This window comes from Synchiropus splendidus, chromosome 1 (assembly GCF_027744825.2).
Source record: "Synchiropus splendidus isolate RoL2022-P1 chromosome 1, RoL_Sspl_1.0, whole genome shotgun sequence".
NCBI lineage: Eukaryota > Metazoa > Chordata > Actinopteri > Syngnathiformes > Callionymidae > Synchiropus > Synchiropus splendidus.
Window position 1 is genome coordinate 28,596,522 of NC_071334.1, and position 25,560 is coordinate 28,622,081.

At 40.8% G+C, this 25,560-nt stretch overlaps 4 protein-coding genes across 4 annotated transcripts in view; 2 read left to right on the forward strand and 2 right to left on the reverse strand.

Moving 5' to 3' along the window:
• Positions 1-2,587: 2,587 nt before the first annotated feature.
• ddit4 (DNA-damage-inducible transcript 4) lies at positions 2,588-3,879 on the reverse strand. Its single transcript, XM_053846422.1, has 3 exons — positions 3,731-3,879; positions 3,370-3,560; positions 2,588-3,295 (listed from the first exon to the last, which is right to left on the reverse strand). The coding sequence occupies exons 2-3, from the start codon at positions 3,551-3,553 to the stop codon at positions 2,793-2,795; spliced, it is 687 nt and encodes a 228-aa protein (XP_053702397.1). The 5' UTR covers positions 3,554-3,560; positions 3,731-3,879; the 3' UTR covers positions 2,588-2,792.
• Positions 3,880-5,230: 1,351 nt separating this feature from the next.
• Positions 5,231-7,734, reverse strand: anapc16 (anaphase promoting complex subunit 16). Its single transcript, XM_053845219.1, has 4 exons — positions 7,608-7,734; positions 7,351-7,495; positions 5,762-5,836; positions 5,231-5,683 (listed from the first exon to the last, which is right to left on the reverse strand). Exons 2-4 carry the CDS (start codon positions 7,490-7,492, stop codon positions 5,574-5,576), a joined length of 327 nt encoding a protein of 108 aa, XP_053701194.1. The 5' UTR covers positions 7,493-7,495; positions 7,608-7,734; the 3' UTR covers positions 5,231-5,573.
• Positions 7,735-7,867: 133 nt separating this feature from the next.
• ascc1 (activating signal cointegrator 1 complex subunit 1) lies at positions 7,868-14,463 on the forward strand. Its single transcript, XM_053875901.1, has 9 exons — positions 7,868-8,053; positions 8,374-8,476; positions 8,559-8,656; positions 8,722-8,900; positions 8,987-9,120; positions 9,427-9,546; positions 10,246-10,370; positions 10,869-10,942; positions 11,897-14,463. The coding sequence occupies exons 1-9, from the start codon at positions 7,942-7,944 to the stop codon at positions 12,011-12,013; spliced, it is 1,062 nt and encodes a 353-aa protein (XP_053731876.1). The 5' UTR covers positions 7,868-7,941; the 3' UTR covers positions 12,014-14,463.
• A 131-nt stretch (positions 14,464-14,594) lies between these two features.
• LOC128768625 (testican-2-like) overlaps positions 14,595-25,560 on the forward strand; it is a 39,452-nt gene continuing 28,486 nt past the window's right edge. Inside the window, exon 1 of the mRNA XM_053881622.1 lies at positions 14,595-21,306. Coding sequence (XP_053737597.1) covers positions 21,130-21,306 — 177 coding nt within the window. The 5' untranslated portion in view covers positions 14,595-21,129. The remainder of the gene's footprint in view (positions 21,307-25,560) is intronic.

The following is a 25,560-nucleotide window of genomic DNA, read 5'->3' on the forward strand; positions in this document are numbered from 1 at the left end:
TGTGTCACATTCTTTCACCGTGTATTCAGTCATCTGATTGTGGTTTCAGCAGTGGGGAGTATCTGTTCGCTCGCTGTCACAACAACAAACCTTTTTTAAACATTTGGCACTGCTTTAAGGTTTGTCATAGTGTTTGCAGTAGCAAACCTGTGTTCAGAGGACAGAAAACACCTTTGTGCACTTTTTCACTGGGGAGTTTTAAACAACTCAGGATATATTCAATGTCTGTTTTATCCTGATTTTACAGTTGTCCAGCACTTAGTGACAATCTTGCATTGCTTTTTAAGTGCTTTATAAATGAATATGGTATGGTAAGTCAGGATATATTCAATTTTGGAGGCTTTTTTTAGGTGGGGATTGGGGAAGGTTGGATTCTAGACTCAGCTATTCCCCCCACACATGACTGTGTATTAGCTATCTAGTCCAGGAAGATGTTCATGCCCATCAGAAAGAGCATCGTTGAAATAATGTTTTGTTTTTCTCTCACTCTTTGTTTTACTCTTTGTTTTCTTTTTGCAGTTGTCAGCCACCCCCACTTTAACTTGATTTGCTAACCAGTCACTCTTATAATTTCTTGACCTGAATGCTCATCTTCTTCCTCCTTTGTACAGGATTTCCACCTCTTCTCTGTCCAACATGCTCTCGACCTGTCTTTCCTTCTGCGTGTCTCCCTAACATCTGTCTCCAAACCTTTCCTCATGATCCTGTCCATGATCCTGTGATCTGGTCACTGCCAATGAAAACCTGGCCCGCTTCTAACTCTGTTTCTTGTCCTACTGTTAGAGCCACTGTCTCTGAACCATGCATCAGAGCAGGTCCAGTGTCCTATAGAGCTTCCCTATCATCAGCTGTCTCCACCCTGCCTGCATTCACTTCTTTGGCCCATTACTCAATCATGATTTGTAGCCAACTTTTCACGTATGCAAAACTTGTCACCTGTGAGACTTAATAAGGGCTATCATTATTTACCTTGTACTGTCACTCGCATGCATGATCTTTGTGTGATTTTGTGTGATTTTATCTTTTATAAGAACCGGATCACACTGAAGAAAAGGCATGTCTCACTCATTCTGGAAAACAAATGAGAAACAAATTAGTTTAGATGCCACTGCTTTTACTTAGAGTAAGACACCTATCTACAAATAAATATATTTTAAAAACTTAAGAGCGGGAGGAGCTCACAAAATACACTCATGGAATTTAGAAAATATAAAGTACATATGTAGACTATCAAGCGATGATAGTAGACGGATACTATCTTTGCAGTTACAAACCTATCTAGTTTACAGGCATAAATAAGATAATGATACTATGAAGGCAAATTTATCACACGTTCTGTCAGTTCTAAATGTGACTTAAAGGAAGATGTTATCAACACAAGAGCGGCCATTAATGCTTTCTCCACGCAAATATGTGTTTACTACAACAATCCAACACAACAGATATGTCAAGAATATTCTTTAGAATCACCTCTGATGCACTGAAAAGTTTCAAAAACATGTCAAAAGTATAAAATTGTAAGCATTATTTTCCACTCTTGTGTTGATTAAATAACCCTTTAAATTACATGGTGATCAGATACAAAATGTGTAATGAATTAACTATTTTCAGCCCTAACTATGATTCCAACCACATGTTGACCAAATCATGAACATGTCTTAAAAATATTGGAAAAGGCTCATTTAGGTCATTAAAAAAATGATCCAGTGACTCAGACTGGTTTGATTTAAAACAAACACGCAGCAGCTGCATGATAACCAGAGGAGGGTGTGGTGAAGGTTACAGAGAAAGGCCTCAGAGCTGGGCCACAGGGACGCCTGTGAGAAGACAATGGGACAGGATGTCCGTCCTTGCCTTGACACATTAGAAGAACACCCACTGAAATGGGATTTCATCCAAAGTCTGACTTGTCAGGAACTTAAAAGTGATGAGGATAGCTTATCTGAGACGTCAGACTCAGTCTATGTGTCAGTGAAGCCCATCTTTACAAATGCATACTGATTTTAATGTCTGTGTAGATTCGTTATTTTTATGTTTTTTTCTAATAATTTATTTCATTTATTAGTATTCATTTTATGCATTTATTTTATAACTTCATTTTTTCCTTCCTTGTTTCACTTTGTACCTGTTAAATATAACACAAATTGACTTCTTTTTTAAATTTCTTGTGATATTCTGGCTTTTCATCTCAGATTTCAGTTCTTGAAATACAAAAATAAATTTTGCAAAACCTTCAGTAAGTCACCAATTCTAATAATATTGCAGCAATGCAACATTTATACATCTGATGATTCACTTCACCTTTGATTTATCTATATAGTTTATATGGAATGTCTGAAACTTCAGTGGTGGCAATAATGTTCCAAAAAACAAATCAACAACAGCAGTTTTGTTAAAAAAATAATTTATTGCGGTGGTGCGAATAAAAAACAAAGTGCAATATCAGAATATTTGAATATCAAATAAATACTGAAAGCAGGACAGATTTACATAGGCATTGGAATGACATCCCACTTGAAGCACTCATCAGAGTCAACAATAGTCCTCTTGGTATGTGAAAAAAAAATATCATAATGGTCTTTAAACATCTATTGCTAGCTGCCATATCATGGTTTCAATAGAAACTGAGGTACATGTAGACTTGCAACACAGATATCAAGCTTAATGGGCATGATGGTTCAGAAATGTGACAAATGGACATCAGCTCCGGGGACCACTCACGCCGGTTCCCCTTCATACCCATACTGCGTCATAAGGCTTCGCAACAAGTTCACAGTCTCTTCGTGGAGCCCTCAACATTCCTCGATAAGAAGTGCTCCAGAACAATACAGTTTCTTCTTAATCACGCGGAAGCCGGTGCTAAGTTTAATTGCCTGTCTCACCACAGCAGCAGAGGTGGACTTAGTGCTGAAGAGTCCTTGGATTTTTGGCCACAATCCACCAGACTCTAGCCTCAACACCAGAGTCAGCTGAAAGGTGGGGACTAGGTAGGGGTCGACAGAGAACTGTGCCACACTCTCACATGCGGCTCCCTGTTCCACACAGAGGTCTATGAGAGCCCCTCTTAGACCACAGGGCTCACTGGCTGCCAGGTGGAGCAGCTCTTGCCCGATGTGCTCCAAAAGTTTCTCCGGTATCAGCAGTTTGGCACATCGCAGGGCGCAGTCTGAATCTTTGGCTTCTCGCAAACTCCTGGCAATAAGCCCCACAACTTCCTTCAAGATGGTTTCCTCCATGGGGTCGTAAAACAGGTCATCACTGCAGTGAGACTGCTCGCAGGGTTCAGAGTCTGACACTGGTGAAGGAGACAAAGAGCGATCAGAACAGGAAGTCTCACAGACTCGCTGGTGGAGTTGCAACACTGCTCACCGGAGTCCGAGAGGTCACTCCTGCTGCTGTTGTTGGACTTGGACTCGATGCTGCCAGGGTTGCCAGGCGAGCTGAAATCAGCCAGCCTTTGCACCAGTTTGCCCCAGGACAACCTCCTGGGGCTGCCGTCCACTGGCGATGGGGGCGAGCTGCAGACATCAATGGGTGCTGATAGAGCCGGCATCTTTTCACTGTGTCAAAAAAGCAAAGGCATTCTTATTAACACTATATAAAGTAGGTCTTTGAAAATACAAAAGCAATGCTTAACATATTTCCAAATGGAGCTTGCAGCTTTGTCCCAGGTCAAAAAATAGATTCACAAGTCGCTAAAATACATGGATAAGAATGAATTAATACTTACAGTTCACTGTTAAATGTTGCTCTAAAGCCCGTTTTAGCTGATGCAGACGGTTACTTGGCAGCTATTGTCTGCAAAAACAAGTGTCCATGAAGTTCAGCTCCCCGAGTCTTATGTGCCAGAGCAGCTGTCGGGCTCTGCGGTTGAGCCTGCAACAATGCTTATATAGGGGCCGGATAAACCACGCCCACTGCTGCCCCAACAGCCAATGAAAAACGGAGGCACGCCGTCGCGGCTGTATCTTGCCTGGTAACATGCCAGCGGAGAAGAAAGAGGAGAAGGCTTGTTTGTGTGAGGGACGCGATGGAAATGTACAGGGGCTTGTCAGGGCTTGTAAGTTAGATGCGCTTTGTTTCAAAGTCCTGATACAGATGAACATCTGCGCGAGCGCACGAACTGCAAAAACTCACTGCGAAACCGAGGAAGAATGCTGGTTCAGTGTTGCAGTTAACATGACGTCACCTGTTTTGCTGAAACATTACATCAGAATTTTCATCTGCTGCACAGCGATGTAAACAGCAGCCACTGCGCTGCATGCCAGGACACTGCTGATCAAATGCATGTCATTGTGCGCTTTGTAAACAATAAAACAGAACAATATTATGCTAATGAGTGAAACATTACGATTCAGTGATAAAGAAAAATGAGTTATAAAAAACGACTGAAAAAAAGTAGTTCAGTGTATATATTCATGAACTTCACATGTTAAATAACTTTATCATGAAAAAAATTGAGCCAGTTTTTAGAGACTAAATAGTGCATTCATTTATATCCCAATCCGTTTTTTGAGTGGAATTTAAACATGTACAAATGGGATTAACTCCAACCATGCATTTTAAACAGCAAATGAGTGTAAAGAAGTTAATTTAGTCTTTTGTTAAAGTGAGAAAAACATCATTAAACATAAAAACAATTTAATATCATTACTTAGTGATGGTTCCTTTTCTTTTAACAGTGCATTTCTAGATTTTTACACCGAGAAAGGAAGGCACACAGACGTATTTCTTGGGCATTTAGATGTGACCACAAAGTGAACTTTACACTTGAAGTTTTGCCAAAACTATGTTGTGCTTTTGCACGTGAGTGGGCGTGCGCTGGACTGAAGAAACAGTGAAAACACGTGCAGGAACATTGTGTTCTGAGGAGAACCAGGGCAATAGAATGCAGCACTAAAATATACATTCAAATTCAGTATGAATGTAAGCAAATGATCATGTAACACCAGAACACTTCCTAGAAAGAGAGTTCTTCCAGCATGAAATTCAAGCCTTTGGCTGGAGGTGTGACTTACGATGTGCGGGGCCGTCCTTGAATACTTACGCTTGGAACAGTACATCCTGTCCATGCCAGCCCTCTTTTTGTGTGAAAACACTTCTTCAAGGAGGGAGTTTCTGGCTTTCTTACTGATAACAACATACATAAGGAGATCATTCTTCGTGTTGGACACTTTGCATTTTTGAAAAGTTTGCCAAGTGAAGTGAGTGAGTCAATGAAAACATCTGATCCAAGGAATGTCCCATGGGTGACTTTATTTACAATCTTTCTTTGTTCTTCCGTTGAGAACAGTAAGTATGTGACGCAGAGGAAGAGAGGTTTCAAATTCATGGCATAAAGTGCAGTTGAAAATGCAAAGCTGTAATGCGAAAACAACATTAGCAGAACTTGTTTTCCTCAACAGCGCAAAAATCCATTACACAACTTCTTAGTATGAATAAAAACTAAAGAAATAGCAAACAACATCACAAGATTAAATAAAAACTTGGGGTGACCACGTTCACAAACAAAGACGATCTTAAACCTTCCATATCAGCGTAGGGATTCAAGATAGAAGGCATCTTGTTCTTATTTAAGATGTTGTAAATCCCAGCAGCTGTTCAATTGGTTTGTATCGCCACTCGTCAGCTTCCAGCTCCTCCACAAGACTGGCCAGTTTCTCCATCCGTGACACTTGTTGATCTGTAAATCACAATGCAAAGTCACTAAAAATAGTGGCACAATTCAAAATCAGATGCGTCTTACTAGTGGCACACCTACCATGTTTCACCTGCTTTAGTGTTGAGGCAACTTGGTAGCTGAATACAGACTCACATAAAAATCTGTCAGAGCCATCTACAATAATGAAAAACAAAAAACAGACGTCAAATAAATTACACATACCACAAATATTCACAGTATGTGGGACTAATGAAGACCACCTAATCTAATCTATGTTCATATAACATAAGAGAAACAATAAGTCAAAATCCAAAAAGTGTCTTTACAACTAACTGAGGACATCCTAACAGAAATTTGGTTAAGGCCAACTAATGTTTGCTACAGTACTAAAATTGCTGTTTCAAAAAAATAAAATCCAGCATGGTAGTGTTTTAGCCATCCATGTTCAGTGAGACCTGCGTTTTCGGTCTCATGTAGTGAAGAGACTCAGGAGGTTGTTGTTGTTCTTTAAAGAGGAAGCGTACAAATGCAGCGGTTAAACAGAAGTACAGCAAGACTAGTATAAGCCTTAGTTCCTTTTTTGCTCTGCTTTGTTTTTGTTGAACTATTACTTTATACCCCAATAGAAAACATGACTTTTAATAAAAATCAATAAAACAACTTCCGTGTGACCCCTTCAAAATTACAGTGAATTTGGTGCTGATCACAAGAGGCAGACACAACTTGAAGAGACCAACAGCCGATCCATGGACAAAAACAGCCAGTGAAAATCATAGTAAAGTTGGAAATGAGCCACTTGGCGCTTGTCTTCTTTGCTTTATTAACCAAGTTCAGATTAACCATTTAGTGGCTGAAGATAAATTCCACCAATACAGAAATGCCCCAGTATTAGCTTCAGTACACCTTAAGCTTTTCCACAGCAAAACAAATTAATATGGGTGTCATTTATGAGCAGAGAGAAGACAAATATTTTTAATGTGTGGGGCCCATCATTGCCAAGAAGAAAGTTCGGGGTTGTTACAATGGGGTTTGTCGGGTGAAAAGGTGCTAAAGATAAAGCACGGTGATCAAAATTAGCAGTCCATGATAAGGATTATGAGGAAAGGAATTTGGACAATGAGCCATGATAATTCTGTAACATGAGGTGCAGTGTTAATAACAACAAATGAAACTGTGAGTTAAGATGTTTTAGTCTAATTTGACTTCAATGCCTGTATGAGGGGGACAGAAATGTAGAGATGTACACCCACAAATATTAAGGAATGTGATGCATATTCCAAAATTTGAGCACCATATTATAGTTTTGTCTGTAACTACTCCATGGAAATCCCACAATACTTGGCTCACAATACATGTTTCTGCAACTGTATCCACAAGTTGTGAAGTTTATCAAGAGAGCCACATCTTTTCACTCTGGCCTTCTACCTGAAAGCTCATTTTGGACGTTATTCAGCCTACGAGGTTTGAAATGGCCAGAAAAAACATTGGGACAGACCGTGCACTTGTAGTTCTTGAACATGAACAACGTAAAGAGGTGGAGGAGGATAGCAAAAATACGTTTGGTATTATATAGTTGATAGTTGAGTCAAAATAATGCCAAATAATGAGACGAAATTTGGACCACTCTAACCGTAACACAGAAAGGCCCGAGCGGTTTACGGATGAAAACAGAACGCTGCAACACGCACCTTCCATCATTTCTCCGGCACCTTTCGGGTATGTGTAGAGCACTTTTCTAGGTGGCATAAGCTCTGAGGCACTAAATCCAGAACCGGTCACTGAGCTGCCGCTGCCACCTCCGGCAGAGGACGACGAGGAAGAAGCTGCCATAGCCTGTGTAAACACCAAACATCACGCTGACCACCGACATTCCAAACGTGAACCCCGACCAGTAGCCGCCTGCTCCATGCTGCACATTTACGGTCAACAAATGCAACAAATGTACCTTGATCAAATCTCAAGCGGCGACGTTTGCAAAGATGCTGGTTTGGATTTTTTTTAAACCCTACTTTACGACACTTCAGTTTTACCACAGGGTGGGCTGTTTGCGTTCGAAGTTGAGCCGTTTACAGCAAACCTAAAAGCATGCGGATAGATCATGTCAACTGGTGAAATGGCCGAGGCCGCGTCATAATGCATTTGTAGCTCTACTTTTAGTCCGACAGGTTTGCGCATGCGCTACAACACCGGAAGCCGTGCAGCGAAATAGACAACCAAAAACATAAACCGACACGTTTAAGCAGTTTAACGTCTTGACTTTTCTTGATCAAGTTTGAATCATGGACGTGTTACGACCACAACTTATTAATATCAATGGACGAATATACCGAAGGAATATAACAAAGGAAGACAGTTATGAGGAAGAGGATTTTTCTTACATGGATCCACCAGGCAAGTCCAGCGACCAGACGTGCATTGAATATCCGAGAATTGATCGTATATTATATTCTATAATATATTCTAATCCATATTATATATGTGCATAATACGTTATTTCAGTGTTACTTTAACTGTCTCTTGACTAACTTTATAATAATTGAATTTAATTAATAATTACAGCTGAAGGGAAAAATTACAAAAAAGTACAGCTAATACTGCGACACATGGGCAAATTGTGAATCAAACGAAAGTCAAACCAATACACAAAACAACAAATATTTTGACTCAATGAAGGTCTTCTGCATGCTTTCATCTGCTGTCCTTGATTTCAGAGGGTGAGGATTTGGCAGCAGATGAGGCCTGTGATGGTCACTGCGTTGAAGAGACTGATAAAGGTTTTCGCTGTGCTATAGATGTGCCAAGTGTTTTGTACAAGTGAGTGCATCAAGCTGTTAGTGTTAATGGAGTTCAGTGATACATTGTGAAGGGCCTTTTCCATTCTACTTTATTGAAACAGATACATCATTGGGAAAAAAGGGGAAACGCGCCGACGTTTGGAGTTTGATACAAAAACATCCATCAACATCCCAAAACAAGGAGTGGATGGTCAAATTGGTGAGTTTGATAATTTACCACAAACCATTGAAACGAATTACCATCTTCTTTTTCTGTTTTTATAGTAATCATTGGTCCTCGCAGAGCTGCTGTCGCATCTGCAGCCACTCGGATTGAAGTCCTTGTGGAAAGTTTTCGTAAAAAACAACCGTTTACACATTTTCTGTCATTCCCCCTGAATGACGCCAAAGTCCAGGACGGATTCTTCAGGTTTAAAGAGGATGTGCTGCAGCAATGTTCACAGGTGCCGCCCATGTTATAGATTTGTTTGCCCAAATATCTCATGATGTAATGGAATAATCAGACTCCATTTCTTCAACTGGTGTCCAGGACCATGGAGTTGATGGCAGCATCTTTCAGAATCCTGCTAAGCTCCACCTCACTATTGGCACGCTGGTTCTCCTAAATGAATCAGAAGTGACGAAAGCTTGCGAGCACCTGCAGGATTGCCGAAGCTTTATCAGGTAAGTCATGTCAGGATCAATTATTGCCAGGATATTTTACCAAGTTCAATATCTTGCCATCGGTAGTTAGACACTGTCTTATGTACCTTTGTGCTTTACAATAATAAGTCATCACCAAAGTCTGTTGTTCTCCTCCCACACATATTTCAGTTATAAACTCTTGACAAACCAGGTTCCATGTCTATATTTACACTGCTGTATATCGCTTATAATTTGGGTAAATAATATCATGGATTGATTTGTATGTTGCTGTTTTTCGAGGTAAAATACTTGCAAGCAGTACTAACCTTGTTAATATCCATTCAGAGAGATCACAGGAGGAAGGCCTCTGTCCGTGAAGGTGTCGGGGATCGAGTACATGAACGACGACCCAGCCATGGTTGATGTTTTATATGCCAAGGTCAATGTGAAAGATGGTTCAGATAAGTAAGTATACTTCATTTTAGTATTGTGTTTTTCAACTATATGAAACATCTACTCAGCTCTTTCATATGCCAATCTGACCAATGATGGACAGGACGGCAAACACAGTAGAGAAACAAGCCCTTTACACACAGCAGTGTGACACATCTGCGTTATTGTACCTGCTAGCTACATAAGGATAACCCGCGCCAAGCTAAGAAGGCATTTTGGGTGTAGTTCCCACTGGCACTTATGCAGTTCCCCATGAACATGATTCATTCTTCCCACCATGGAGCAGCACAGGACAGTTGGTCTCTGGCTCTGTGCTGTTAAAACAGGGCGTGAGGCGAGGCGTCTTTGTAAGGGAATGAACGTGTTTCCAAAATGCAGCGTGGAAGAGGCTACCGATTGCCATGAATGCCGCTCCACACTTGAATGCGAAACAATTCAGAAATCGCTGCAGTTCCTGGAACAATAACTCAAATAGAACTGTATAATCTGCAAAAGTGATGTCTTCAAGGTCTCTTTCACAGTTCTGGAAATCCTCTATGCAAGTGAGGAAACCATTGTTATGATTTCACACAGCCACTTTCAACACTGTATGTGTGAAACTGAAGTCTCACAAACAGATGGAGGTGAAGTTTGTTGGTCAAAAATGTGTTGATAGTTAAAGACAATGGCATCTTGTTGAATTTAGGCTTCATGTTCATCCTTTCCGTCCAGGTTGCAGGCTATTGCTGACCGGCTTGTGGAGCATTTTGTCTCATCAGGGCAAATGGTCAGAGAATGGGACAGAGTGAAGCTTCATGGCACTGTGATGAACACGCTCTTCAGGAAAGACTCGACAGGTAAAAACAAGCCCAGTGATAGGGTCAGAGTCTATTTGTAGTTGCCCCTCAACACATTGGGCAACAGTCTCAAACATCAGCTCGATGGACAATGACGCTGAATGTTTAACAACTGTGTGGACACATTCCGAATAGGAGGAATGAGGCTGCTCACTCCGTGTTTGGCTGCAGTTCTGTTTGCATGCAGCATGATTTCTAAGTACTCGGACAATGGCTTCTTTCACTCGGACTCTGGATGCTTCCCAGATCTGCTACTCAAATTTGTTCAGGGCTGATCAACAACTCTGCCACTGCTGACCATGTTTACAAGCCTGAAGAATTAAAAAAAATGTCTGTGACAGTTGTTGCTTTGTCATCTGTGTTTCACAAATGGAAGGATCTTGATCGCCATGGTGCTGCAGCAGCAAGTAAACATGTTTGTTAGATTAGGAGATGACATGGCTCTTCCCGTGCCTCTAGTTTTTCAGGATATTAACTCTCATCTGTTTTGTGTTTTAGCAATGGCAGATTCTGGTGGCTCTGGAAGACAGACGAGTGGCAGAGAGGCTTTTGATGCCAGAAACATACTGAAGGTTCGAAAAAATAAGGATTTAACATACGTGAATTTCATTGTCAATACATTATGTTCCACTAATTCATTTGAGTTTACCCAAACACAAAGGTTTCAATAATTAAATGTTAAAAAGTCTAAAAAAAAATTTGACTGTCCAGAGATGCAAAAAAAATAAATTCTAAAATTTCTGCTAGAAAATTCAGAAAACCAAATATTAGAATTTATTTTCAAAAACATAACTGCACCATCGCACTGTACCATCAGGAGTCTTTACAGCCAAACCTTTTATTAAATATGTGACCCTAATCATTTCTTAAATCTAGGTTTTCACTGCATTTCTTGTATTGAAGAAAAACATGATTACAATGTGCAAATTTACTGTAAGAATGTGAATGAACTACAGGGTTATTAGATAAAACCTATTGTCTTTAAGAGTCCCTCTCGCAATTGTTGATAATGAACACTATTTTTAAGGATTTTAGTATTGTGAGTAATTTTGCTGTTGTCTCTTCAATATGAATGTATGGCATCGCCAAATGTGATTACACAACTCAGCTAAGAGCAGCAACAGTGCATCATTACTTTAAGAATTGAAGGTCAGCCAGTCTGGCATATTATGTGCCTCTGAGTGCCAAAACTATCATCGGAACTGGCTCACCCAAAGGAGAGGAAAACAAAGAGTCACCTCTGCTGCTGAGGATGAGTTCAGAAATTGCTAGTTTGAGCTGAGATGGACTCTCAAAATGAGGGCGGAAGGAATTAAAAAGTGCCCCACATCACTCACTGATATCCATTGCTTATGTTTCTCTGCCCCAAAAAACTTGCTGTCCCAAATATGTCCTTGCTGTTTTTCCTTGGTGGTGGTTTATATAAATACATTTAAAATAAATGTATTCATACAAATATAATTAATATAAATTTATTTATATAACAGCTTCTACAACTGGCTCTGATGTTGGTGTTTCTGTTCCAGGCCTTCGGCGATTACCACTTTGGGGAGTTTGAGCTGAACAGTGTCCTGCTGTCCCAGAGATACTCCACGGACTGTACCGGCTACTACTCATCTGCAGGAAGCGTCAACCTCTCTTGAAATATAGATGAGATGCGTTCAGTTAGCGTCAATCGAGCTGGATGTAGTGGTCAATTTCGTCCACTAGATGGCAACATCATCGTGTTCAAACTCTGGATCAATGAGTGTTCAGACGCATCAGCTTGAGCCGTTTAGTACTGTATGATGCCAAAGTGACGATGACATTCACTTTGTCTGGCCCTTGCTATTTCTAGGGTCATTTTTAAATCGAAATCGTACCCATATCTAGGAAGACATGTCTTCTATGTCCGAGTGAGGAGATGGACTCCTACTTACGTGAGTGCTCCAGGCTCCCTGTAAGTCTCCTTGACATGGTCTGAACAGTTAAAGTGATGTCCTGCACCAATAATCGCCAGAATCGGGTGTCACCATGCTCGCACCGCGCCTCCGCCAATTTCCACTGCTCCACTTTTTGCTCAAGCAGGTCATGACGCTTCCTTGATTGAGCTTGTAAGTTTTGCTCGGAGCAAGTTCTGGTAACTTCTTTCAGCTGGTTGCCTCATTAAAGTGTGAACCGACTTGATCTTGAGTGCTGGAGTTTTGCCGCTTTCCTAATTGAAGTGTGAGCCCAGCGCTGGTCACTTCTCCTGCTGTCAGGGTTCTGTTCCTTCTTCCCCAGCTCTGCTTAATATGCAGGAAGGCAGAGCAGCCAAAGGTTGATGCAAACTGAGGTCATTTTTTTATGTTTGTCAGCTTCCCCGTGCTGCACAGGCCATCGCAGCCGTGTTTCTGATTTCAACTCTTCTAGACGTTTGGAACATGCAAATGCTGTCACCGCACGGCCATTATTTACTGTGGCGCTCTCCAAGCATGAATGTAGCGTCTCAGACAGGGATTATTCTGCCTGTGCGTCTCCTGGGAGGAGCTTGTTAGTGGGTCAGGGGTCCACATGCTCCACAGCAGCACACCGGGATTGTCAGCACTGTTTACTGGCAAAGAGATGGAGGCAAATATAGAAAGTACACAGCTGAAGTTGCTGGAATTCTCCCAGACTGATTTCTCATGTGTGACTAAGGATGCATATGTCCTCAGCGATGAGAGGGTTGAAACAGATGCGAGGAAATGTCATCAAGCAGAAGTTCGCCTGCCTGTTTGCTGAGTTTGGGTGGATGGAAATCTGTTGCAGTTGCTCAGTACTCACTGATATTTGGGATGTGTGTGGTAACTGATCTTCCTGGAGAGGAACTGCTGTCCTATACATTTGTTTATCAGAGATGCATCTTTAGCTGGTGGTGCATATGTGATCTGTTTACTGCTCTACATGAACTTCACTTGGTGTGTTTTGATACCTGTTAAGCTGGGGTCGATGTCAAGACCACATACATGTCCAGGACTAAATAGAGACACACACGTTTGTTACACCATCTCACCCTAAACTTAAGCATCCAAAACAAATGGCTAACCTTAACCAGGACTCTCAACCAAACTGAAACCCAATTATAATGACGCAGTGTTTTGAAGTCCTCGTCCTCAAATTGAGGCTGAACCTTGTGCAAACACCTGAGGGCCCCACAGGGGGTTGTTTTCCCCAAAATTGGACCTCACTAGGATAGATATGCTTTAACCAACACACATACGTTTGTATTGCTATACGTGTGGGGACATAGTGAGGTTTCTCATTGACATAATGCTTTCCCCAGCCTCTCACCCTAGACCTAACCATCCAAAACACATGGGTAACCTTAACCAGGACTCTGAACCAAACTGAAACCTAATAATAATGACCAAGTTATTTTGAATTCTTCATCCACAAATTGAGTTTTTGTCCTGCTAGGACTGGCAAAAGGTCCCCACAAAGACAGGCAGTCCCCACGAGGATAGTGTTTTGTCAGGAATTGGTCCCCACGAGGCAGTATAAACAAGCACACACACATCTTTGTGGAAACCTCTCATTGACATAGTGCTTTGCCCAGACTCTCATCCCAAGCCTAACAATCCAAAACAAATGATGGTTAACCTTAACCAGCACTCTGAACCAAACTGAAACCTGATGATAATGACCCTGTTATTTTGAAGTTTCATCTTCAAACTGAGGATGTCCACACAAAAGCATAAGGTCCTTGTTTTGCACCCCACAAGTACAGATGAACAAGTATACACACATTCATGTCAGGGAAAAAAAAAAGCACAATATTATATAATAGTTGACTCGGACGACCTGTCTGGAAACTTAACACTAATTTCTGCATTTGAAATGTCATTGATAGCAATAAGTTCCACCAGCTAGTGGAAATATTCCCACGCTCACTTGTTCAACACACATGTGCATGAAATGAAGCAGAAGAGGAGCTGCTGCAGCACTTTACCCGCAACAAATTGTGTGAGTTTGAGTAGGAGATTGTAGAGGTTCCAGATTCAGACTGACCCACCAAAATGCTATCATCATTTCCCTGTCTTTTTATCAGCATTTCCTCAAATTATTTTGAAATATGTTCATCTATTGATGTTGTTGTTTTATATATATATATATATATATATATATATATATATATATATATATATATATATATATATATATATATATATGCTTGTTTTAGTTCTTCTAATATTCGAATGTCCTCACTTCAATTCTTGTGGGATGTCGATGCTGCGATCTGTGGTACCTTATGAGCACTTTATTGAGCTGGCTCTTACTGTTTCCTGGAGTCTGACAAAAAATGATGTGTTAAGTTGCAAAGATCAGAGCGGCTCTGATCTGTTTCAAATTTAACTAAAGAAACTGTGGTCTTTAACAGGTGGCAGCTGCTCTCACTGAAGGCGTAGAAGAATATAAATACATCTTGATAAAAATAAGTTTCACAATCACATGTGCAAGTGTAATATTCTATCACCCATTATGATTATGAACCAAATCAAATATGAACATCTGTTATTTTGTTTTGTTTTAATAGCTTCAGAGATACTTCTGTGCAGGAACACAAGAGGGTGTTTGCACACAGAAAACAGATCAACTTGTGAGACAATCTTTCATATTTCCAGCTACATGTGTCTGTCCTAACAAGCAAAAAATCCTTTCATGATTGATCGAACACTTGTTACCATGAATCATAAAGGTGTGTGCAGCTGCTGAGCCTCAGAGCTTAAGAGTCCTTAAATTGGGTATTGTTACTGGTTTAAAAAAAAAAAAGAAACAGCTCATTTGCTGTCTCGGCGTCAGATGTGACTTGAATAAGGCAGTAATCACTCACCAGACACTTAAAATGTGTCGTGTGTCTCCGGGCGAGCTGCTCGGTGCAGCCGTGGCTCTTTATTATCATGCAGAGAGCAGAGTGTGAAGCGGCCTGCATCTGCCCAGCTTGTTTACCGCTGTGCAGAGACGACAAAGCACAGAGTGTTTGAACAGCAGGCGTCTATTCAGAGCTGCTGTTGCCTCTATGTACACTCAGCTCACTGAGAGCCTTGCGGGCCGACATCACCCTCACCCCTTGCTTATTTTTGGAGGCTGTCTTCCTATAATTAATGGTAAAGTGGCAGCACACCAGAAAATGGAGGCCCACTGGTACCAATGGTAGGTTAAAGGCTTTTGGAATTCGCTACGTAAACATACAAACACCAACAAACCATATCTGATCTAATAAACCAAATGTTCCAGGTTAGATGTGACAGTTTAGTATAGGCAGTTATGCAAGACGAACATCACAGTGAGGAGAAAAGCCAAGACTTTGGGTCAGATTTTTTTAATAGAAGCCTTTCTCCAATAGCGTTGAGAGTATGATATGATCTTCATCCTGTCTAGTTATTCATCATCGGCCATGCCATGCAGTTCCCTGTGCTTTAACAAACTACACCCACAGACATACATGGTCACGTTCGCCGTTTAGGTTGTTATTGTGATTCAGTTGGAAACGAAAAAGCATGTAACTATAGCAATAAATACCAGAGCACACTCTGCCCTCTGGTGCAGGAGAAATGAAACAGAACAGGACTAGATGTTTATGCAACCATAGGGAGGTCTGCGTCAAACTGAGGGTGTAGATAGGCTTTATCAGTCTGTTGTGTTTTTAAATCATCATTGATCTTGAAATACTTATTTTTCTTTTTTTTTTTTTTAATTAATTTATCATATTCTTAATTATATTAATGCATTTATTAATGGACCTGTTACCTACTACTATCATTTTTTCTGCCACACATCTATTGATTCATACTTATAATTGTAATGTTAAATAGCTTTCCTTTATCATTTAACAATATATATTATTATTGAGTACACTCATAATAACACGGAATTACATACCAAAAAAATCTAAAATTGTTGCTTCTTGAAGTATGCGTGATTCTTGTGAAGGATGAAGCCAAAATTCTTTCTCTGTCTCCTTTAATGTCTTGATGAATCGCATCAATTGTTTCAAATTCCTCAGCACAACATTCGTCATCTATGTGACTGAATTCTTCTTCTCTTCTATCCCCAGTCAGGCTTCGACCTAAGATTCTGCTTGTGTTGGTTTGCAGAGTGCTCCTTACACAAGTGTGCTGCAATGCATTATAGGAACTGTGTGACGTGGGTGCTTTACAGCAGTTATTAATAGACATTTGGAAATGCTTCCCCACGCCAAATATATAAGTTTGGGGGCCCAGATGTGGCCCACCGGTAAATAAGTAAGTAAGTAAATTTGAGGGATTATGAGTCAGCATCTTCAAGTGAGGATCTAATGGTATCCACTCGTTCCACAGTGAGATGAACATGTGGCCACATTGAGCAAACTGCTCTGCACCAACTTCTGCTCTTTTAATCGCAGCGCGACCTACTTTCGAGTCCAATTGAATAAAATCTACATTTCTAGTGGTTCTTTTTACAGCTGTAAGTCACCGGAGACGTCTTATTAAATGTGGATTATTCTCATCTGTGCATGCTGAGAGGAGTCTAGGAATTTTCCTTCAAGGCTACAACTACTTTACTGTGCTCGATTCCAGAGCATCCACCAGAGATAGACAAGGGTGCTGAGGCTTGGAAGTGATTTATTGAATTTCAGGCAGGGTTTTTATGTGGATTTATACTTAAATTAAACCGTGGGTGAGTTGACTCATCTCCTAGCTTGTTCTTTTAAATGATTGTCAAACATCTATATTCAACTCTGGGAGCTTGGACGGAGCCATACTGTACAATGAGTTTCCTCCTTCCAGGTTTGGCTGTAGGTGTCCAGAAAGGATCCTTGCAAGATGTTGAATAAAGATCTCAAATGGCAGTCACATGTCTATTGAGACCCATGTTCCTTTCTTGGTGCTAGTGTTTAGTCGAGACAGAGACAAAAGTCCGAGAACAAGACTTTGAGACGTGACCAAGAACGAAACCACAATACAGCTCTATTAAAAACCACAATACAGCTCTACAAGTCTATCAAGTCACATAAACACTCATTTATCTGTCACTGCAAAGAAATGGTGGTAGTTTTTTTCTAAATGAATCAATAAGTGAAATGCTTTCTTGGAACAAAATCGCAGCTTGCTCTGTATTCATTTTAGTGTCGATCTCGACTACAATCCTACTTAATGCTACAGTCTTCCATTCAGTATTTCGGAGACAAAAGATGGAATCAGTCTGTCTCAGTTCAGAGGCTCCTGAAGGTTAACTTTTGTCATCACCTCAATCCAACCTTCACATGCTTCTGTTTATTGTTTTGTTTCGTGTGTCTGTGTTTTGAGGGATGATCAATATTCAACAGCCGTATAGTAGAACCATTATAGAGCTTTATTCTGTGTAACAGATCACAAAGGAACGGCCTTCTCGTCCTGACATGACCGACCCAAAGCTTCTTTCTCAGTAAAACCTGAGAAATGTGATCATTTGTTGTTGTTTTTTTCTGTAATTACTTTCATCATTCATTTTACATTGAAAAATATGTGAAACATCCTGAACATTATCATGAATATGATCAAGTTAATGTAAGAAGTGCAGTTCAACTGTTTTGCAAAAGATTATTTGTAACTGAAACACCATTAATCTATGAAATAAAACTTGTCTCTTGGAACAGATTTGGGCAAACTGAGGCCTGGGGGCCACATGCGGCCCTTTGCTTACATTTGCGTAACCCTCAAAGAAAAGCTTAGAGGGAAACTGCCTGGTCATAAAGCAATACTTACTGTATACGTCTGTATACTGCAACATCCCAACAGTTTGTACTCTTTTGTGATTCATCACTTACTTGCCGTTTATCATTCCCACGGTTTTCAGCAATTGTCCATCAGATTTGTGTACTCACAAATCTCACCTTCAACAACATTTCTGAGTGCTCCCTGTCCCAGTAGGGAATATAAGCTAAAACATTTTTGTCTGAAAATGTTTAATGTAGGTAGTTCGACTGGTACAACAGACCTTTCCATCATCACAGAGTGGCTGAATGATAAGCTTATCCTTATTCTCCAGCTCCACAGTGAGATCCACATATTGACGTTAAAATCCTCTTCAACCAGACGGCCTCATAAACCCTCACTCATCACTGTGGTGTTAACCGTGTTTCACCGAGCAGAGCTCAAATATAAATTGAGTTCTGTCTCCGTGGTAACAAAGTCCTCAGATTAAGAGGGCGGCTGTTTCATTTTAACCAGGAGTGAAAACGTAACTAACTTTGATATGTTTTTTTTCATGACCTTGTTTTCAGAAGGTAAATAAGCTGATGGGAATCTGATGCTGAAAAGGTTGCATCCCTTCTTCGTAAAACCGATCAAGAGCTTCAATGGGCATCTATCATTTTCCTGAATCATGTGCCGGCCCTCCTCATCAGTCCTTCAATTTGCGGGTGTTCCACTTGTGCGTGGACCATAGGACTCCTCCCTAGAGATGCCTCGGTCCAGAGAGAAAGCTCTCAATTATAACTTCAGCTCATCGACGGTCCACCGATGCTAATGAAGCAGAGCAGAGCACGTGGCGTTAATGTTCTCAAGTGACCCAGTCCTACTGTGGGAACATTCATCATCTGCCTCATGACATGACTGACCCACTCTAAGCTGAGAGAAAGTGGTCCTCTGCTGCCAAATTCTGCCTCTCTTTCTCCACCTCGCACACGGTCAATAAAAGAAAGACACCTTAGCAGTCAGGAGAAAAGACACTCGATTCTATTGCATGTCTGGTGTGATGCTGGTGTAGACACATCATTCCTTGGTTACAACATAAGCTAGCTGATGACTGGAATCCTTATAGTTGTCTTTATTGGTCAAGTGATAGACAGGCAACCTGGTGTCGGTGCAGATTTTAGTTCCAGCCATGATAAGCAGCATCAGATCAGCTGATCACAGTCTCCAAAACAACAAAAACCTGCACACACACACCTGCCTGTTTGCGCCGCCCCTTCCTAAGGAAGACGCATGGCATGCGGCGCACCATAGAGTGGGCTCCAGACAGTCAAACTAGCGAGTCATTCTGGGTGGAATGCAGTCTTTACATCTGACAGACTCTCTGCTTGGCCTCTCAGTGGAACTGATAAACAAATTAGGGGAGAAACTGCTCATTTGGAGCTCCCACAGGAGTCTTTGCCGTCTTCGGAACCACCTCTCTTATGCTGATTATGTTCACATCTCTTTTAACTTTTAAATTAATTCACTGGCACAGATTAAGTGGGAGGCTGCCGGGGCCAGGAGTAAATGTTCTTTTTAGTTAGGGATGAGATGCGTGGAATAAACACCGGAAACATTGCAACTATTTCTGAAAATAAGTGGGCAGATCATATATCAGTGTACCGTTGTTTGTGGGTTCAGATGGTCGGCTGGTGTCTGTATGTATGTTTTGGGAGTGTCCTACACAGTCACGGAGAGAACATTGACTGTTTACAATTTGGATATTGGAAAAACATAAGCTGTTTTTCCTCCCAGAAAACATTTAATATTTACATTGAAACAATGTTTTTTTCTTTAACCAAATGATTTAGACTTTTTGAAGTATGGCATTTGAGTCTTTTCATCAGCGGAATTTCTCCTCTTGTCCATAGCGCGTCAGATACATTCGCCTTTTTTCCACATTTTTGCCTTAACATTAGATACATTTTACACACAACATGTCTTCTTTTTACAGAATGACTGTCACCACATCAAGTCAGCATTGAACTTTTATTTGTATCTTTTCTCACAGTATATTGATTGATTGATTGATAAGTAATATTGTGACTGTTTTACATCACTAGTTCACATAATTTGACATCATTGTTCGTCTCTGTGCCCCTTTTTTTTTCCCAAATCAAGTCACGATGAGTGTGTTGTTTGATGTGGGATTGAAATCAACTTCTACTACTGCTACTACTATTCAGATGTTCTTTGTTTGGATATTTTTTTTGCGATTAGTTGCTGCTCTTATCGGCGCACATAATGTTTTTTTCCTTCTTTTTTCCAACAGTGTGATGATAGGATAACTTTTTATCACCACAAGTTTTACCATTTCTGCCTTAATGATTTTTTTTAAATGTTTGTTGCTTTAAAATAGCATAACATATTTTTTTTTTCTAATTTTACTTAATTGTATTTATTTTACTTCTTTGTCTTCATATTTATACATTATGACGTAACATAAATTTACACAATATGCTTATTTTTTGTATTAATGTGTTTGGCTTTTCTTTTTCTGATTATTTTGAGTGATCTGTTTACATTCAACTTTTTAGTTGGTAGAGTTTTCATCACTCTTTGGCATTTTTCCTTACTATATCATAAGGTTTGAGTTAATGTATGTGGTTGTCTCACATGTTTCAAATATTTTTTTCTTATTTATTTCCCTTTATTTAAGTTTTTCATTTCTTACCTTGTTTTGTATTGTAGTATGATCTCCCCGCTCTCTTGAAGTGTAATCCAGTGAGGTGAGGAACAGAGTAATAAGATTGCGAGAAGTCTTTTTATACTCATAAATAAACCTGCTCCGATATTGTTGCCTTAATGATACGGAATGTGATTATGATCTGAGGTGAGATCTGGGAGATATTAGGTGTTCTCGTGGGCTGCAGCGAAACTGGAATAATAAAACGACCATGTGAGCAGATATAAATGACTTGACTTGGATCTAATCTCCTCCCCCTCCTCCTCAGTTGCTGCCTCCCTCCTCCCTCTCTCTTGTCCTCATGCTCAGATGAGGCACCAGCATCAGTGTGGAGAGAGCAGCCTCAGCAGCAAGATCCAGCCCAGAATAACTGAGCAACATGGTCGTGGTGAGAATCCTCGTCTGCCTCTTCCTGCTGGTGGGCTTCTCGTGGCAGGTGGACGTGAAAAGTGGGAAAGACGCCCAAAAAGCTGGGAATTTCATGGAAGACGAGCAGTGGCTATCAACTATCTCCCAGTACAGTCGGAAGATGAAGCACTGGAATCGCTTCAGAGATGTAAGTACTCTTGGTTTTGTTTAGACTTCTTTAATACAGATGCGGGCTGTGAGCCAGACTGCTGAAAAAGATGAAGCAGCTTTCCCTCAAAAATGATTCAGAAAAGTACTAAGGCACGAAGGGAAAGAGCTTCATTATCTTTTGCTCTGAACTCTCTCCTTCTTCTCGGCAACTGCATGAACAGTGCGAGAAGTCAACGATCAATATTCATTGATCTGCCATATTGCACACTGGCGGTGAAGAGGTTTACTGGGAAAAAGCAGAAACAGCAGTGCAGGAAGAATCCTCTTGAAATGCTGTCCACTCTGATGCAGCATTTAAAGTACCACAAATTCACCTCATGGAAAAAGAATATTCATCAGAGTAATTGTCTTCTGTGTGTGAACAGTACTTAATATGCAATATTCAAAATTGAGTGTTATAAAAAAAACAGATATTATTATTCATGACAATGTTCATTTTAATACTTCTTTTTGTATTTATTCAAAAGTTTCTGATGGTCAGAGCTGAATTTATAATACAGTTTGTTTAAATAGGTACATTTTTTTCAGTTTGTCCATGAAATAGACAGCATGTATAACAAATCTTTGATGAGTGGCATTACACATGCAGATCAAAAACAGTATAAAAAAGATAAATGAATCACAAAAATAATTCAAAAACCACAGACAAAGAGCAATGTTTTATATGCCACAGACTTTAATCATGCTTCAGTACATACAATAAAATGTTTTGATGTGTAAAGTCAAATTTTAAACATGGTGCTTTGTGGTGTTCCATTGGTCACGTCTGCACTGGTCATGTCACATTTATCAGGTTTCCTCTTATTTTAACGTTTTGCTTTTTAATTTTAATTGACACCAAATGAAAGACGTCGCAGCCTTGAAATCGTCTTTGTCAAGGATCTTCAAACACAGCTAAACCTCCCTGCTGCAGACGCCATATTTGTTTTGCTGCAGGGCCAGTTCAAGCACTTCAAAGACTGCTTCACGTCTTGGCTGATGATGACACTTATTGTACTGTAACATCTTAATCTTCGATAAACTGATTTGACATCTTCAACGTGACAAAAAAAAATCAAGCCTCTTCATCTTTTACATTGTCCTTCTCCTTTCAACACTGTACTCATCCTTACATTTGGAGCTGTTCACTGGGCTGTTTTACATTTTTGACTTCATCGATTCCACGTCATGATAAATGTGGTCAGTGAAGTGCATTTATTACTTTGGCATAACTGATCATTAAGCTCTTTTGGTGGAATATATTAATATATATTTTTAAAATCCATTTAGAAGCCAACTGTTCAACTAGTGCACTCTTTACCTGGGCTTCACTCCAGTATTGCACTGAATATGAGCGGAAGAGCCTGCATCTCGATGTGAAGGATCATGAATTCAGACGGTATCTATGGTTTTGCCTGGCGATGAGGAGACTCCCTGGTTAATCTCACACATCCACCCTGCTGTGTTCAGCTTCATGCTTTGTCTGTTACGTGACTTGATCAGAGGATTTACACGTGGGGTTTTAACGGGAATGTCCCAGAGCAACCGTGTCAGATTCTACTGTCTCCTCATCAGGAAGCCAAGGTGAACGCTGAACTACCGCACAGTGGGTGGAACCTCATCGTCAGCGACTGGGCTCTGCACTGATAGGACTCTTATCAGATGTTCCATGCTGGGCGACCCGCCGCCTGAAATGTGGTCCGGGGGTTGTGTGGCTTTGCTCACAAGGGAGCAGCGAACATGCTGCATTTGAATGTACACAGAGCAAAACATTTGGTGTGTGTTGTGATGAATGATGCGAAACCGACTACATATGACGATCCAGCGGGAATGAGGTGAAGAGGAGGGGAGCAGCTGGAACAGCTGCAGGAGTCCAATGATAATAATTGCAATGTCACTAGCTCAAAATTGTTGACAATATATTTTAGGATATGTATTCTATGGTACAATGTTTTGGTTCCCAGTACCTGGCCATTCCTTCTATCAGCCTCGTTCAGTACTGCTATTCCTTGATTGAACTTTTTTTGCCAGCCATTTGCATGTGTGACCCTCGACTGAGTCCAAGTTATGATGGAATATCGTGTCATTATTCAATGGCTACATTGATGTCATAAAGATGAAAAATGTGGTTTGATTCATCCTTTGAGGTATTGCTAAACCTGCATGGGTGCAACCACCGAGGTGTTTCACTTCATACATGCTTGCCTCCCCATGAGTCGAGCCGAGCTTCAAGTTAGCAGAGGGCCACGAACCCCCCCTCCTGTGAGACTTGTGCTGATTTGAACCCCACTACAGTCAAGCCACATACGTTTTTACTCTCAACCTGTACACGCAGATTGACTCCTAGTTTTTATGGTTCATTTTTGTACCTCTGATTTTGGCACGTTCGGTCTGGGTCTCTGAAGTGAAGTCCAAAGCCACCAAGCGTGTGAACAATACCGGGCTTCATTCAGTGCAAACAGGGAGCTCATTAATGAGTCGGCAGTTGCTTAGCCAACAGCCGAGGACGAGTGTGATGGCTGCACCTGCACCACCAACAGCTACTTTTTAATGGGAGCAATTTCATGATCAAAACTGAGAATAGCGGTGGTCATGGTTGTCATGACCTTATATACACACAATATATATATGGTCATGACCACCGCTGTTCTCAGCTATTCTCAGTGTGAGTAGATAACTGGTTCAGAGTCCTGGTTAGCCATTTGGTTTTAGATGGTTGAGTTAAGAATGATGAGTCAATGAGTGGTCCTTACAAAGATAGAAGTATGTGTGTGTGTGTATGTGGAGGCGTGTGGGTGTCAAACAATGAGCCAAAGGTAGAGTGCTATTAACAACCAGCAGTCTGCCTCACATAAAGAAATGTCATTTTCTTTTGTTTCCATTGTTTCCAGGTTTCTTTAGCAACCAATTACTCATTGCTCAGTCAAGCAGTTGCTCTTTCTGAGGCCAACTTTGATTGACATTTCCCATGATCTCGTCTTTGGTGCACCTTAAGTATCTTGAACAAACAATGACTACCATCCCTGCTGCCATTGCAAGGAAGACAGCGACCGCTCACAGCTGCTAGGAACCTCATGAATAACACCAGCAAGATTTGATAGATAGATAGATAGATTTGTTTCAACTATAAAACCAAAAAGCCACCCATAACTTTTGCAACAACAAACACAACTCAAAAAGCACAGCATACAAAACTCTATCTGGTCCATTTCAAACATCATTCCCAAAACATTTCATCACATATGAGTGAATTGGGAAACTTCTAGCTGGTTCTTATCACAATAGGGTGCATGAGCCACAGGATTTAGAAGCCACCGAAGTCATGACATCTCCATCAAAACCTAAATCCAGATGGAACTTCACAACACAGACTCTGATTCCCCAGTTCCTTGTCCCATTATTTTCTCAAATTTTCATTTAAATGAGTTCTGAATTTTTTATGATTTTTGAAGATTGTAACTAACCTCCTCGGTGGAGGCAATGAAAACCATGCGAGAGATAATACAGCAACTCCTCAACCACAGCCACTTCAATCTTTACTCAGAACACTTGAGCCACCGACGCAGCTACTGGCATAGAAACCAGCCAAGCAACCGACTTCAATGATCAAGACAACAAGCCCGAGTGCCACAGGAATTCACATTCACACCGCTGCGACAACTATAGCAAGACAATTATAGCACGACAACCACAATGACCACATTCACCTGTTCATCTGAATCACAATGATACAAGAAATCTATTTTTTGTCATCACGGGTCAACCAATGGGGTGAAGCGACATTAGTCTGGACGCTGGAAATTCTGAAGGAGAGCGATAATATTACCCATAATCCTGTTTGCACTGCCAAGAATGAGATGATTGGCACCTTCCATGCTCCTGATCCCACGACACCCTCTCTCATCCGCAAGAGCTCTCTGATAACGTGGCGACAGTGATTCCCAACAGATGAAAGCCGAGCATCTCTACCTGTGTCCTGAGTGCCGCGGAAGCCGGTTCAGCTCCAGCCAAAATCCTCGTCACCAGCTGTGAGGCGTTTTTTTTTTTTCCTTCTTTTGTCATCAACTCCAGCCGTTCATTAGCCTCCCACTGGATTTACGCTCCAGCGCCGCTAACAGCCAGTGTAATTACGGCTGTAAAAAATGTGAGAAATGCAAAGTGAAACGCGATTGTGGAAAGCCTAATGATGAGGCCCATTTCCAAAAATGAAAATGGGGGAAGCATAACCGCTAAAATGAGCAATTAGATGCGT

Coding starts and splice junctions, on each gene's coding strand:
- ddit4 (XM_053846422.1), bottom strand. CDS start 3,553: ATGCCGGCTCTATCAGCACCCATTGATGTCTGCAGCTCGCCCCCATCG. Junction 3,296..3,369: donor GAGTGACCTCTCGGACTCCG/GTGAGCAGTGTT, acceptor CTCCTTCACCAG/TGTCAGACTCTGAACCCTGC.
- anapc16 (XM_053845219.1), bottom strand. CDS start 7,492: ATGGCAGCTTCTTCCTCGTCGTCCTCTGCCGGAGGTGGCAGCGGCAGC. Junction 5,837..7,350: donor TGCCGGAGAAATGATGGAAG/GTGCGTGTTGCA, acceptor TCATTATTGTAG/ATGGCTCTGACAGATTTTTA. Junction 5,684..5,761: donor ACTAAAGCAGGTGAAACATG/GTAGGTGTGCCA, acceptor TGTGATTTACAG/ATCAACAAGTGTCACGGATG.
- ascc1 (XM_053875901.1), top strand. CDS start 7,942: ATGGACGTGTTACGACCACAACTTATTAATATCAATGGACGAATATAC. Junction 8,054..8,373: donor TTCTTACATGGATCCACCAG/GCAAGTCCAGCG, acceptor CCTTGATTTCAG/AGGGTGAGGATTTGGCAGCA. Junction 9,121..9,426: donor GATTGCCGAAGCTTTATCAG/GTAAGTCATGTC, acceptor ATATCCATTCAG/AGAGATCACAGGAGGAAGGC.